Source organism: Podarcis filfolensis (genome assembly GCF_964270895.1).
Source record: "Podarcis filfolensis genome assembly, chromosome: 3".
In the NCBI taxonomy this organism is placed as follows: Eukaryota; Metazoa; Chordata; class Lepidosauria; order Squamata; family Lacertidae; genus Podarcis; species Podarcis filfolensis.
Window position 1 is genome coordinate 82,333,878 of NC_139606.1, and position 16,095 is coordinate 82,349,972.

The 16,095-nt window shown below is 42.1% G+C and overlaps 1 protein-coding gene across 1 annotated transcript; it reads right to left on the reverse strand.

Moving 5' to 3' along the window:
- Positions 1 to 1,491: 1,491 nt before the first annotated feature.
- Positions 1,492 to 12,461, reverse strand: LOC310758281 (sulfotransferase 6B1-like). Its single transcript, XM_083604354.1, has 7 exons — positions 11,993 to 12,461; positions 10,836 to 10,954; positions 8,144 to 8,233; positions 6,404 to 6,530; positions 5,879 to 5,973; positions 4,109 to 4,265; positions 1,492 to 1,692 (listed from the first exon to the last, which is right to left on the reverse strand). The coding sequence occupies exons 1-7, from the start codon at positions 12,192 to 12,194 to the stop codon at positions 1,562 to 1,564; spliced, it is 921 nt and encodes a 306-aa protein (XP_083460480.1). The 5' UTR covers positions 12,195 to 12,461; the 3' UTR covers positions 1,492 to 1,561.
- Between the last annotated feature and the right edge of the window lie 3,634 nt (positions 12,462 to 16,095).

A 16,095-nucleotide genomic window follows, 5' to 3' on the forward strand; every position in this document is an offset into this window, starting at 1 on the left:
CACATGCGCTGTACATAGCGGTTTTCCGCCAGCGCCAGGATCCTCTGCTCGCAGCTGCAGCCACGAACAGAGGATCCTCCATGTGCGGCTGTGGCTGCGCGATGGCTGCTAGCGCCACCGCAAGCCCCCGCGGGGTTCCTACTTGACACCCCCCCAGACATGGCACCCGGGGCGCCGCGCCCCCCCCGTTGCGACGCCACTGAGCACACCTATGGCGTTAGGTGGCTTAATCTGCCATTACTTCAGGTGTGGGAAATGTTTGTCTTTTCAGATGTTGCTGCAAGCACAGCCAATGGCTAGGGATGGTGGGAGCAACATCTGGAGGGTCAACGATTCCCCACACCTGCCATTCTTTGCCATGGTAGCTTTCTACATTTACTGTGAAGACCATTCAAACATTCAGGACCCTCATGCACTGCCTGCTAAGCTTCTATCAGGAGTTACGCCTTTGCCAGTTGCTGTAGGAATTAAACGCACCTGCGATTCTACATCCAGCCCATACATTTAAAGCACATGGTTCCCCCAAGAATCCTGGGAATTCCAGTTTGTTAAGGGTGCTGGGAAATGTAGTGTGGTGAGGTGTAAACCATAGTTTCCAGGATTCTTTGGGGAAGCCATGTGCTTTAAATGTATGGTGTGCATGTAGACAGTTGTGAGGTGTGGGACTAGGATCGCTGTCTTTGAGGACAGATGCTTTGTTGAAATTAGTAAATGTTAAGTATTATAGGTGCTTAAAAAGCATGTTGCAGAGAGTACCTCAGTCATTTTTGCAACATTGCTGCAAGGTGAGTCAGTGTTATTGGCATAGACTGCGTATACCAAAATGGGATGGGGAGGGGGGTTGGCTCCATAATATGATTGAGAAGGAAAAACAAGTACAGCATATCTTCTGAAGTAGGACATAACCATTAAAGAAGAGATCACCACCCCAGAAATATTTCATAGCAGATCTTCATGCTCTTCCCATTTAGTATGTTAAGAATTTGATTACATGATTTTAAAGCAAAAACGACTATAAGTAAACAGAAGCTCCTCATTCTCCTCCACTTGAATCGTAGCTAAAAGATTCTCTAATTTTTCCACAAGTCTTGACTTTTTCTTGGCCATCTTGTTGGCTGTCTCAGTCTTGTCACAACCCCTTTTAAAAAGCAGATTTGCTTCTGTGAGACCAGAAGTTGCACAAGGTATATAGCAGAAGATGAAGCAATTCTGAATCACAAACACTCGCACGCTATGCTCTCATTTACCTCTGAGAGTTTGCAAACCCTGTTCTCATTTGCCTCTGACTTGGAAAAGCCCCATTTTCTGGAAATGTAAATTACATAATATTTGCGGGGCTCAGCAGAGCGCTTTCTATGGGGGAAAATCGCCCCAAATATATTTCATAGCAGGTCTTCATACTCTTCGCATTTAGTATGTTAAGGATTTGATTGCATGATTTTAAAGCAAAAAAGACTGAGAGCATTTTTTAAAATTTTCTGTGCATAGATGTATCTAGCACTTAAACATCATTTTATTCTTAACCAAAAGGCTTCAGATAATAACCTCCAAATCCAAAGGTTTAAAATTTACAATATTGGTCATATTTTAGCTTTGCACCCAGTTTAGTTCCTGCTAAGCACTCTTCAAATTTTGCATCCATTTCCCGGCTCTGAGCTTCAGTAAACAAAGTCTTCCAGTCACCCACAGCACCTATAAAGAAACAATGAAAAATGAATCTCACTACAGTGGTACCTTGGGTTACATACGCTTCAGGTTACAGACTCCGCTAACCCAGAAATAGTACCTCGGGTTAAGAACTTTGCTTCAGGATAAGAACAGAAATCTTGCTCCAGTGGCGTGGCGGCAGCGGAAGGCCCCATTAGCTAAAGTGCTGCTTCAGGTTAAGAACAGTTTTAGGTTAAGAACGGACCTCCGGAACAAATTAAGTATTTAACCCGAGGTACCACTGTATATATTTCTTCCTATATAGATGTTCACAGATCAGATTTATGGTTTTGGGATGTTAAAGCAGAAGGGTGTACTGTCATGCTTCTCATCCAGCAACACCCTTTCCTGGGAGTAAGCAATTACTAGCATGCATCAGAATGGGCTGTTTGGGGATGTGAAGAGTGAGTGGAGAGAAACATTTGAGGGGCATATGCGTGCATGTGCATGCAGTTGCAAGGTTTTCTTTTTCAAATATTTCTGTTTCTTTTAACATCATCATCATCATTATTACAGTCGTACCTCAGTTCTCAAACACCCCAGAACTTGTATGTTTTGGCTCCTGGACGATCAAAAACCGGAAGTTAGTGCTCCAGTTTTCGAACATTCTTTGGGAAGCCAAACGTCCGACAGGTCTTCTGCGGCTTCTGATTGGCTGCACGATCTTCCTGCAGCCAAATAGAAGCTGCACTTTAGAAGTCGGATGTCTCAGAAGTCGAACGGACTTCCAGAATGGATTCTGTTTGACTTTTGAGGTACAACTGTATTATTATTAAACAAACACAGCTTTCCTCCCAAGAGAAGCCTAAGGGATTTTTGAGAATTAAAAGAAGCACACACACACACACACACACACACACACACACACATCATAAAATATATTATCTTAGCATGATGGCTGACATGTTTTTAAGGCAAAATTTTAAAAATATCATTCTAACTTCCTTGTAATGCACTGGCTACTCTTCTAGTAGCTATATAAGAGAATTTAACATAATTATAATTTCAGTATATTGTAAACTTGTAGAACTCTCAAACCATCTCACCTGCTGCGGATGTCTCTTATCTTTGCAGCAGGTAAAAAAACCTATTCTTTTTTTTTGAGGGGGGGGGAGGAGTTTGACACCAATCAAGAAAAATGCAAACACGAGAAAGAGTAGAGAAGCTTGCCTTGATCTGTGGAAATATTCTGTTGTCTGAAACCATTGAAAAAGATAAACAAAACTGGAAGCTTATCCCTGTCAAAATGGTTCTGGTTAAAGAAACGTGATGTGGTAGTATTGTAAATATTACTGTTATTTAAATTACACAGTGAAGTAATTTATTTGTTGTTGTTGTTGTTGTTGTTTAGTCGTTTAGTCGTGTCCGACTCTTCATGACCCCATGGACCAGAGCACGCCAGGCACTTCTGTCTTCCACTGCCTCCCGCAGTTTGGTCAAACTCTTGTTAGTAGTTTCGAGAACACTATCCAACCATCTCGTCCTCTGTCGTCCCCTTCTCCTTATGCCCGTCATCTTTCCCAACATCAGGGTCTTTTCCAGGGAGTCTTCTCTTAGCATGAGGTGGCCAAAGTATTGGAGTAATTTATACTGTGGCTAATTGGTTTACAGTTAGAGCACTTAGGCATTATTTCTATCCCAACCTACTTGCAAATAAGCCCCACTGAATTCCAGCTATCCCACTGTGCAGCAGTGGCGTAGCGTGGGTTGTCAGCACCCGGGGCAAGGCAAGTAATTTGTGCCCCCTAACCCGTGGATTTTAGCACTCGAGTTTCTTCCACTAGATTAGCGCGCCCCCCCTCAGATGTTGCGCCCGGTGCGGCCGGCCCCTCCTGCACCCCCCACGCTACGCCACTGCTGTGCAGTCCTATGCTTGTCCACTTAGAACCTTTCAAGTTCAATAGGATCCCCAACTCCCAGATCACATAGACCACTACTCAGAGTTTTAACTGTCTTGTTTGATTATTGACATAATAAAACATGAGCTGCCCTGGGCTCATGGTTTTTATGCCTCTTACTCTACATAGTTGGATATCGTTGGTAGGAGAGAATGCAGAAAACTGTGATGTCACAGCACAAGTAACTTCTACTTTTGCAGATTAATTTGGCCTATTGAAAATATGACATGTGCAAACTCTTCTGGACCAGAAGACTTCCTTGTTCTAATTATAGGAGAATGGTCTTACAGAGGCTTTTTAGGGGTTCTTAGTGTTTTTGAACTTTGGTTCTATATGTGGGATGGGAGTGAGGAAGAGGGAAATGGATCTAAACTATTTTCAAGATATTGACAAAATGTAATGTTTAGTTGTGTCCCCCCCCCATAAATGGCACCCCTAGAGGGCGCTGTGTTACTGGAAGAAAGAGAATTCAGTGTAAACTAGTGGCATAAAAGCAATATTACCTTTCCTGAAAATGACAGGAGCAAGTATACCGTGTGTTTCTTCAGATTTGCTCCGCATTGCTTGGAAGGTAGAATTCTCTGCAACAGACGTAATCATTTCATCAGACAGAGGTAGTTCATAAAAGTCAGCTATTCGCTTCACTCCTTCGTGAAGATTCTGGAAAATAACAATAAAGTTAGTTATGACTTCATAAATATATTTGGTACTAAGGTAGATTTCTAAGTTAGAATCAGCCCTAAGAATGGGGCAGGCTAAACATCTGAATAAATATATTCATAAATGTATGTGCTTTAGCTATTCTAAAAAGGTGCATTTGATATTAGCAAAATAAGTGCAGCATAAAAAGTACAGAAACATTGTCTCAGCAAAGGCACATCATTTACAACTTTCTATTTGCTTCTGTAACTTAGATTTGAAAAGCATCTTCCCCCAGATTTCTGCTACCCATTTTCCCCCCCCATTTCCAGCATGTCATGTTTAATCATCTACAGTATATTCCTTTTAACTCAGAAATGTTTGAGATGATTAAAAGTTTGGAACACTACTTCTGATAAACTTAGTTAGCCTGTGAACGAGCACACCCAGAAAGATTACACCACAATACTTAATCAGACTGGCATATTGGTATGCTTAGTATTTAATGAACTGCAGAACTGTAATTTTTCTTTTATTTGTAATATCCAAACCTACTTAACAAACAAAAACCAAATGCGCATGCACACGCGCGTGCATGCATGCACACACTACTCATGCTCTTAAGAAAACAGTTGTTGCAGAAGAAAAGTCAAAATATAACACTGGCAGAAACACAGCAGAAAGGACAGCAGCATGCTAAGTAAGAACTTCCAAACCTCAGACAAAAGGGGGCTTACCCCATTTGATCCCCCACTCAAGGGGGGGGGGGGAGAGGACACAGAGGACCAGGCTTTTGGTGAAGACCAGAGAAGTGGCAAGTTCATTATGCCCTTGATTGTTCCAATGAATTATGATAAAAGGGGGTGGTGTAATAAAAGCAATAGCCAGTGGCATAGCGTGGGTTGTCAGCACCCGGGGCAAGGCAAGTAATTTGCGCCCCCTAACCCTAACCCCCAGATGTTGCGCCCGGTGCGGCCGGCCCCCCCTGCACCCCCCACGCTACGCCACTGGCAATAGCTACTATATAACCAGGACAAAAGGATAAACGTTTAACTAACATTCTTTTCTTATTTGAAACTGGGAAGTGCAAAATAATAACATATAGATGGATTATCAGATTGCAGCATCCCTTCCCCCACCCAGCATCACAATTTAGTTTTTTAAAACCTTCTTTTGGAGCCAGCAGAAAGTTTTTCAGCCTAAATCTGGCATGGGAGATTGGAGAGGTTGCAGCTGGAGACACACACACACACACACACACACACACACACACACAGAGAGAGAGAGGCACCTAAAACACAATCTGATCTGTATTTAGGCCTCCATTTAATTTAGATTACCATCCCCCCCCAAAAAAAAATATCGATGAGGACCTCATTCCATAACAAGAATGAGGAAAAATGAATGCATTTCTAATAATTATTAACTACAGGTTAACTGCAGGAAAAGAAAACCAAAGGCAATGAGGAAGGAGGGAAAGGGAGCAGAAACAGAAAAGCAAAACAATGCCTCTCCCTTTACCAATTCAGCAACCATCAATACACCTGCCTTAATTTCCACATACAGCTTGATTAGGCCATCTAAGAAAATAAATGCACAACAGAATCGTTATCTCAATTTCAAAGAATGCTCACTTCTTTCAGCTCTTCAAATGTGATGATCATGACATTTTCGTCATCCATATGTTTGTCCCAAGCAAGAGCATGGTCAAAGTAGGATTTCCAACAAACTGAAATGAAATGCAAACAGCATATTTCATAGCCAGGGGGAAATAAAAAACAAAAATGACATCAGTTGCTGGCAAAAGCTGCACATATCCTACAATGAGAATACAACACTTTGTTCATTCCGTTTAACCCAACACTGATAAACACCAGCCATTTTTATGACATGTAAAATCTGTACACAAATCATCAGGTGTTGAAAAGATGCCTAAATTCATATCACCCATCAGTGATGAGTCTGGCTATCCACCACTATCTGAAGGACAGCTACTAATGATGCAAGTCTGAGTTAAAAAAATATCGACTGTGGGCTTTTCCCTGCAATCAAGAGTCCTGGTGATCTGAAACTTGTTTGCCTTTCATCTGAACAGAAGTTCTACACAAATACTTTGTGGGAAGTTTCAGAAATACAGAAAGTGAGAACTTCTAACCTACCTTCACCGCTCATGAACTTTTGAAAAAAATCATCCCAAGAACTGGCATCTGGAAGAACAGGGTTTTGGTTGTAAAAATGGTAATAGGATACAGCGGCATCTTTGGGGTTTCGAAATACTACCAACATCTATTTAAAAAGAAAGAAAGAGAGATTAGATTTTGTTGGAATCTCCCCTGTGCAAACAGCTTTCTGGAGCTGACACATCAAGGAGGCCATAGGCCCCTACCTAAGGCAGAGCTTTTAAGCTCCGTGCCTTGCTCTGGAAGGGACCCTCTCACACAGGGCTCCCACAATTTCTCCCAGGAGCCTCCAGGGGCCCATGCAAAACCTTCCCAGAGCCCAGTAAGAAAGGCTGAGAGCTTAAAAGCTCTTTCTGTGACAGGAAAACTTAGTACAGAAAGCGCTTTACAGCTCTTTGCCGAGCATGCGTTTAATTTGTGCCATTGCATGCTGGCCAAACAGTTAAAGCTGTTATTGCGCAAGTTAAATGCAGACAAGTTGCAAGTCAACCGTATTTATATACAGTAAGCCTGCAAGTGACGTTCATTTAGCTTTACAGTATTTTTAATCTCTTGTTGGAAGCCGCCAAGAGTGTCTGGGGAAACCCAGCCATATGGGCAGTGTATAAGTAATAAATTATTATTAATAATATTATTATGGAATTGGCAAAGTATTTTATTAAATTAAAAGGGGACGCAGGGCTCTGGGGAAAATGACTTTGGCAGTCCCAACCAAAAATGGAACCCAATGTGTTTTGAGTATATGCAATTTTGGCATTAGGTGCGATCCCCAGAACACAGGTTGCAGACATAGTGTACTGAAAGTAACATATCAATGCAAACTGAAATTGAAATGCTGAAAAAGCTGGTGTCTTAAAATGTTCTCTGTTCTTGCCCATCTCGCTTTAACTGGTTGTGGGGAGAGACTTGTGTTTCTGGGATATAACAGACTGCCACAACAAAAGGCAGGAAGTTTAGCAGAGTAGATATCACTTCCAATAACACTTTGCCTTGGAGAGACTTGGGGGATGGCTTTTGCTTTATAGTTCCCTCTTTGGAATTTCCCCCAGGTAAACCTGAGTATCTAATTCTGAGGAAGAAGACGGAGGAAGGAGACTGTCTACATTATTCTATGGTTTGGCTCATGAAACAGAACAGGCATAGGCAAACTCAGCCCTCCAGATGTTTTGGGACTACAACTCCCAACATCCATAGCTAACAGGACTAGTCATCGGGGATGATGGGAATTGTAGTCTCAAAACATATGGAGGAACGAGTTTGCCTATGCCTGAAACAGAACTGTGACAGACCCGCATGTGAAGAGAACAGTTTCAAAGGTCCCTTACCTCACACAGAGATTACAGATAAAGCAGCACCTTTGCCTCCAGCTATGCAAAGAATGCAGTGGGTCCAGATTTAGTTGTACCCAGGTCCCATTGAAATCAATGGGTTCAGTCATGAGTAACTAAGCCAAAGCAGGAGAGAGCAATCCAAACCAGCCAGGAGAGCCGTGCAGAGGAACAACTCTGCTCAGTCCTCAGACAAATCTTCAGCCCAGTCTGAGGGAGGGTTGGAATGCTCTGTTAGCCTGGATTTAGGCCAACTGATGTAGAATTTGCTTTGACAATATGACAAGAGCTGTCAAATTAAGATACCTATACTGTATTAAGTACTCAGTATTGTGATTAAATGCTGTTAGAGTATTCGGCAATCATAATAGTAGTGAAGCTAGTCACTTACCTTCACCTTATTCTCAAAAAAAGATTTGGGAATATTATCATAATGAAAATGTGTAGAAAAAATACGTGGAGAAGGCTGCTTGTCCATGTCCTGGAATAAGAATTAGAGGAATGTTACCCTGTTGTTGTTTCAGGATCTAAAGGGGTTGTTTTTCCTCTTCTTTTTATTGAGCTTTATAATGGGGGGGGGCTTTGATTTACATATTGACAGAAGAAGAATAACAAACTATACAAAGAGGTTTGGAGTACATGACCATTTGGGTCTCTTCAAGTTGTACAATTCTTTGATTCTAAGTATTCACCTCTCTCCCTCCCCCCTTTACCTAACCTAAAGACATGATTCGGATCCAAATAATAATTATTAATAAAGTTCATATGATCACTGAAGTGGAGAGAGTCTGAAAGTTGTTAACATCGGCTTCCGGCACTGACTGCCATGGTGAACAGCTGTGCCCATGCCAGCGGAGCCCTTCTGCGCGGCTAACTGAGGATAATATGGGAGTAATTATCCTTGCAAAAGGGGGGGGGGCTAGCTTCACCCGCAGATCATCTGATACCTACCGCCCGTTCCAAAGGAATGAGGGGGGGGGGCAGGGGACGCTGGGTGCATTGCACTGCGTATATCAGGAACTCTCAAAAGCGGTCACCATGAGCAGAGGTACTCTGTTTTTTAAGATGAAATTTGGACTTAATTAACAGGCATGCTCTGAACTAGAGGAGATAAGACAACCTGCTAATTGGATCAGCCACTGAGTGCCAAGGTTTCGATGTGGAGAAGGACTTTCGTCATAATTGGATCGGTATGTTGGGTGACAGCATCTTAAAAAGTAGAGACATCACCTTGCCAACAAAGGTCCGTATAGTAAAAGCTATGGTTTTCCCAGTAGTGATGTATGGAAGTGAAAGCTGGACCATAAAGAAGGCTGATCGCTGAAGAATTAATGCTTTTGAATTATGGTGCTGGAGGGGATTCTTGAGAGTCCCATGGACTGCAAGAAGATCAAACCTATCCATTCTGAAGGAAATCAGCCCTGAGTGCTCACTGGAAGGACAGATCATGAAGCTGAGGCTCCAATACTTTGGCCACCTCATGAGAAGAGAAGACTCCCTGGAAAAGACCCTGATGTTGGGAAAGATGACGGGCACAAGGAGAAGGGGACGACAGAGGACGAGATGGTTGGATAGTGTTCTCGAAACTACTAACAAGAGTTTGACCAAACTGCGGGAGGCAGTGGAAGACAGAAGTGCCTGGCGTGCTCTGGTCCATGGGGTCACGAAGAGTCGGACACGACTAAACAACTAAACAACAACATGTTGGGTGAGGTGAGCCTCCATTATTTTCTCTCAATATATTTTATGTTATGTATTAAGATTAACTGCAGTTCTCACTCAGGGCCACTGGATGGATTATGGTTTTGGTGAGGTATCAGCTTGTTAGTAGCTGGAATGAGATCACAGAAGATAACTTTGGATATCTGCCTGGGGTCAATGGCAGAATGCCAGACTTCTCTTTATCTTGGATGTGATGCATTGAGAATTGCACTTGTGTGCAGAAACCAAAAGTGAAGCATGTTGCTGAGGACTTTGGATTACAACAGGAAGAACAAATAAGAAAATTAAAAATATTTAACACATAACTGCACAGGATTAACCCTCTTGCTAAATTAATGGATGAATTATTTGAATACGAATGAACGTCGCAGGACCAGTAGCTGTCAAAACAAATGAAGGATAAATATCGGAAATGTTTTATTTCGACTAGCTAAGAATTGCAGCACGACATTAGATCATCCTTCCCTGAACTTCAGAACATGGGATGTCACCCAAAAATATGTAAGTTGGCATTGGATAACTGGTTTTCTTGTTTTTATTATAATTTGGAAATGTATTATTGTGGCTTTTATTGGATTGTAAAAATGGAAAATTAATAAAAATATTATTTTAAAAAATGAAAGTTGTTGATGTAAATATAAAAGAAGACATTAACAAAACTGTATTACAGAATGTGGCAAGTACAGTTTTTCCTTCAGAGTTTTGTTTGTGTGTTGGAGAAATGTGCTTCAGGTTACATATGCTTCGGGTTACAGACTCCGCTAACCCAGAAATATTACCTTGGGTTAAGAACTTTGCTTCAGGATGAGAACAGAAATCGTGCTCCAGCAGCGTGGCGGCAGCAGGAAGCCCCGTTAGCTAAAGTGGTGCTTCAGGTTAAGAACAGTTTCAGGTTAAGAACAGACCTCCAGAACGAATTAAGTTCTTAACCCGAAGTAGCACTGTACAGGGAAATGACAAAAGAAGCAGGGGAGGAGGAGGAGGAGAGCAGTCAAGTGGTGACAGGGCTCTACGATGTTCTATGATGCTCTCCCTGCCACCAACCAGGGAGTTCAGGAACAGAAGGGGAAGCGGTGCCTTGGCACAGGCCAAGAGAGAGTTAAAACGCAGGGATCAAAGACCTCTCGCAAGATTCCCACCTATGCTGTGTTGGAGAAGGAGCTGAAAGAAGCCACTCCCCAAATCTGACTCCTCAGATGCAGAAGCATGATTCGGAAATGTTGCTGTTTGTGCATATGTAAATAAAGAACTGTAAATATCTCTCTGAGTGAACAGGGGGTGTTTATAGCGAAGAGCAGACACCACCTTGACAACATGTCAGTTCTGATCATTTGCTAGACAAACTTGGAAATCATGCCCACCTGAGCTTTTGTGGGCAATCCAAATTCAAGCATTTGTATGTTTTCTGATGGTGACAAGTCCTTGTAACTTGGGATTGCAACTATCATGTCATTTACCATTTGGAGCACCCAGTTAGTACCTGCAACATAAAAGCAAGTGAGACATATATGAATCACAAGGGCATAACTTACACAACCACATGCACAGCCATGTTCATATACAGCAGTCAACTTAAATCATAGGTCTTCTACCAGTGCATTGGGACCTGCAGGTGGGTCATAAGACCACACCAGGTAAGTCACAACAAAGCTGTTGCCACCACGCAAGCCTTGGAGACTGCAGACTTTTATTCTCTCTTCTTTTGTGAGAAAGTTCCTTCCCCACCTTGGCCAGCCCAGCTTTTTAAAAAGAACTGTACAGAGTCAAGGCTCTGAAAATGAAAAAAACAACAAACCCAAAACATTTTCTTTTGGAGTAAAAGCTTCATTGTGGGAGAATCCAGGGAGTTTCTTCACATTTCATCCAACAAAGGGGCAACAAAGAGCAGTTGCCACTTACATTAGATTCTGAGGGTGAGGATCCTTTCCCATAAATCATGTTTGTTTTCAGGCAAGTTGACATTAGGTGGGAACAAGAGTCACAGAGGAGTGGATTAAAATGGCAGAGAAGGTGGCACAAGGTAGAAGAAAGTGAACAAAGTACAAAAAAGGTACAATTTCAGAGGCCTCACTGAATAACATGGAGGATGGGTTGTAACCAAGGACTTAGGAGGCACACATCTCCTCTCCACATAAAAGAGGGCCTTGAATTGCTTCTCATGGCTGTTGTGGGGTGCTCAGCCACTAAGTGAGGTGTGAATCCAGGCACCCCAAAATGTATTCACCTGGGACCCATTTCAGTTCATTTGACGTAGCAAATAAACACTGGCTTCCTTGTTCAAACTTTAATAGAAGGCACTTCCACATGACAGCTTATTATTTGCTGTGGAGTCAGCTGCTCAGGTTTGCAGGTTTTGCATACAAAATCCCCATTTACCATTTATGAAAAGCACAACAAAACATGGAATCTGTAAATCCAGATTACATGGGGGAAATAAACATACAAATCGTATGTGGTCAGATATCAATTGGTAACCAAATCCATTCCCCTTTAATGCCATTAAAAGATAGATACTCACCGCATTTTGGATAAGCAGCAATCAACTTATCATCCTTCCTAGCTTCCATGGTTTCCAATGCTTCAAAAGTCCCAGGACTACAAACAAGTTTTGGATACAGCACTCCTCTGTAAGTAAAGAGCAGCTCCTCATTCTCCTCCCCTTGAAGCGTAGCAAAAAGGTGCTCTATTATTTCCACAAGACTTGTCTTTTTCTCGGCCATCTCGTTGGCTGCCTCAGTCTTGTCACAACCCCTTTTAAAAGGCAGATTTGCTTCTGTATGACCAGAAGTTGTACAATAAAGGTATATAGCAGAAGAGGAAGCAATTCTGAATGACAAGCACTGTACTCTCAAAACACTCGCACACTACACTCTCATTGACCTCTGAGAGTTTGCAAACTCTGTCCTCATTTGCTTCTGACTTGGAACAGCCCCATTTTCTGGATATGTAAATTACAAAATATTTGAGGGGCTGGGCAGGGTGCTTTTGTAGCACCCTGCTTGTGGTTAACGCTTAGCTGGAATGAAATATTCAACGCAGCAATAGAGAAATTAAATTAATAATTTATTTGTCAGACAAATAAATGATAGACACAGTGGTATATGGTTACCAAAGCTCTGCCCACTCCAGCCCTGATGGCCAGCACTTATATTTCCTCAGCCCAGCCCCCTTGCTCCTCCTTTGGCTGCCTCTGTCCAATCAGCCTGGTTGAAATTCCTATTGGCTGTTTGCTAGAACCAATCATAAAAGATACACCCATTTCCTATTACCTTTTATGGGAGACAAAGAGCTATATTTCCTTCTATCCATAAATGGCAGACAAGTAGCCATATATCTTACATTTGCCTCGACAAGGCACCTTAATTACCAGATCACCTTTTGCCCCTGTATTCCAAAACAAATGACTAAAACAAATGGCTCATGGTATTAAATTCTATCTAAACAGAGATCTTGGGTTCACATTCTCACACACCATCAATGAAATAAGAATCTAACACAAGAATCTAACATTTCTTACTTTCTAAATCCTTTGCATAATTACATTAAGCCAACAAATCTCATACATAACATAGATAGCTTTTTAGAAGAAAAGGCCTTTGCAAAGTAAAAAAGGAACTCAGTAAAAACAGCTTCAAAAGAAGCCTCTTCAGTTTACACCCCCCCTTTCCCAGCCAGCTGCTTTTCCCATTAGCTCTTCCCAAAATTTATTGCCCTCTAACTCTCTCAGTATACCTTAAACCTTAGGAAAATATGGCTAGAGTCTGATGGGAGGCACATGGTATTATTTTCTGTTAAACAATAAATATTACTATTTACCAACTCTTAATTAGTGTTTTTGCAGCTTGATTGTATTCTGTAATATGTAGGGTCAGTGTAACATTTGCTCCCAGCCTGTAATTCCCTTTTACAACTTTGAGAAACTTGTCTCCTGCCAGTGGCGTAGCGTGGGGGGTGCAGGGGGGGGCGGCCGCACCGGGCGCAACATCTGGGGGTTAGGGTTAGGGTGCGCAAATCCACGGGTTAGGTGGTGCAAATTACTTGCCTTGCCCTGGGTGCTGGCAACCCACGCTACGCCACTGTCTCCTGCTACTGCTATAAATCAGGGGGGCCTTTGTTCAGGAGAGCTGGAAGATAAACAACTGCCAGAGTACTTAGCCAGCTGGTTTCTGCCTGGCATGAAACATACAAACATTTGCAAATATATCTTTAAGCTCATTTTAAAATACAGGCCTTGATCAGATGCCTCACTTTCTCAGCAGAAAAACCACTTGACATTGCAACACCAGGGGTCCTGTAGGAGAAGAAAGGCAGACTGAAACCATTCTGACAGGTTAAGTAGCTAATGGTATTAATGGGAGTGCATCCTTTCTTCTTTTAGGATTCTTTGGGAACTCTGTGACACAAACTTTATAGGTCTTAAAAGTCTGGACGTTTTTCATTTTCTCAAGAATTTGAAAGTGCATTAAACCTGCTGAAAAGCACAAAGTAAAATGCATTCTTTCATGGCTCAATTCTAGGCACATAAACTTGGAACTAAACTTAGAAAAGTCAGAGAACTTAAATTCTTATTTGTAAAAATGTGTTTGCCAGTTCTACAGCCACTTACCCACTTTCAGAGATGATGGAACTAAAAAGGCCCAGATTTGAGGGGCATTCAAGGAGAGGAGGGAGAGAAAGCTGCATTTGTGCTTATGCGAGTTGTCCTGTGGGTGCAATTATTTGGTCTGAAGCAGCTCGCTAAGGGTTGATAGTTTGTGGAAGGCATGGGTAAATATTCTGACCCCTTAATACAGTACTCAAGGTAAAGATCAGCACACTAATCTTGTGTTATCAGCAAAGTTTAATTCTCAAACAAAAGCAAGCTCCTCTGATTCCTGGGATCTGCTTTGTTCCCTTCTCTTATCTAGCAAAGAACAATTAAGCTCCCACTCCTGTTAAGCCAAAGCTGGGATGATGGTTTATTGCTCCCTAACAAGACACATTGCTAGCCACCTTTTGTTAGAAAGTGGGTCTTGAGACCCTCAAAATAAAATCTGAACAAAATTGGTGCAGCAGCAAAAAGTTTCTCGCAAGAGTGGGTGTCCAGAGTAGACACACCCAAAATTGACAAAGCATAAGCTTATATTCCCTATACCCGAAGCTCAGGTTCCCTCCTTTGTCTCCCCATTGGCTAGGATACAGCCTATCACGACCGGCTAATTACCCTACTAACATTCCCACCCTTGTTTACATCTCCCATTACTCTGATTTCGATGCCCACCCCTCTTATTTACCGTATTCCTTATTTGATCTATGTTCCTATGCATTTACATGCCAACTGTTATAAGAATTCTAAGATCCTATATATATATATATATATATATATATATATATATATATATATATATAATAGATGTTCATAAATGTACCACGCAAACACATACAAATATGTAAACCACATGTCTGAAACCCACAGAAAAGTTCTGAAACTGTTTTCTCTCTCCCAAAATAACCTCAAATATTTTTCTGCAAGGTCAAAGGAAATGGGAAATCTCCCCATTGTCTCTTTGCTCACAAATCCTGTCTCAAGGGCACATTTAAGATATGTCTATGTTATGCACTGAGTTGAATAGGATCCAAAATGCAGCAGTCTGGTCCTAGAACAATAGGATTCAGAATGCAGCAGTCTGATTGGTCCGCAGGAGCCACCCAATCCAACTCCAGGTGGAAGTGAATCCGCAACCTGATTGGCCTACAGGAGAATCCTGGAATTAGCCAATCACGTGGGGCCCATTGTGTAAATAATGTACCGGTATATAAAACAGACATTTCAGGGGAACTGGCATGCCTCACTACTATGAGCTGAATAAAGATCATGAAATCCACACTCAACTCTGAGTATATTTATATAAGGGCTTGTATGCATGGCTCGGGGTCCTCCTCCTCTCTCCTGCGTGTGTGGGGAGCACCCTGTTGCAACAGCTTTAATAAAGACCAGGCTTATAGCCACTTTGCTTTTGTATATCCTGGTCTGGTCTCTGTTCATTTCCCGAGTGGTTTGAGCCTTCAAAGGTACACTCTCTCCGAAGGTCCAGTCTTCCTTAAGAAGCTGAACCCCTTGAAAGGACCCCTCAATAGTCTTGTTTCACCAGCGAAAGCAACTGAGCCACATCCTGACCACTAGTTGTCCCAGTTACAGGTGTAAGCAAGTTCTTTACCTGCTGTCCTGTTTATGAGCATCCTATCCACAAGCTGTTCTAACTACTAGTGTAAGCAAATCTGGGCTGTCTGAGGTTGTCTTGCAGGTGCAAGCATTATGGCTTATGTGATAAAGCAACATTATCATTTATCATACCTTTAAATCAGGCGTTTGTTGGCGGCTTACCTAACAAGGCTTTTTAGGGATTAACCAATGAAGCTTTTTAAGGGATTAACAAATCATAATCCTAGGTTTCAGTACAACAAGTACCCAAGATTAAATCTAGCTCTTTCAGAGTCTGCATCACATTCAGCAGGGGCGGGGTGCCTTCTGAGATGAGGCCCTGCCTATGCTGCTGAAGCCTGCTCACATTTTCTTGAGTTCTTTTCCCTTGAAAGTCACTGACATTCCCTCTACCCTTGTGGCATGTTGGGAAGAGAGGG

What these genes read in the sequence shown, in the direction of transcription:
- LOC310758281 (XM_083604354.1), bottom strand. Translation starts at nt 12,194, where the DNA reads ATGGCCGAGAAAAAGACAAGTCTTGTGGAAATAATAGAGCACCTTTTT. An exon ending in TGCTGCTTATCCAAAATGCG is followed by an intron (nt 10,955 to 11,992) that starts GTGAGTATCTAT and finishes TTTATGTTGCAG; the next exon opens with GTACTAACTGGGTGCTCCAA. An exon ending in TTTTTGAGAATAAGGTGAAG is followed by an intron (nt 6,531 to 8,143) that starts GTAAGTGACTAG and finishes CTTTTTAAATAG; the next exon opens with ATGTTGGTAGTATTTCGAAA.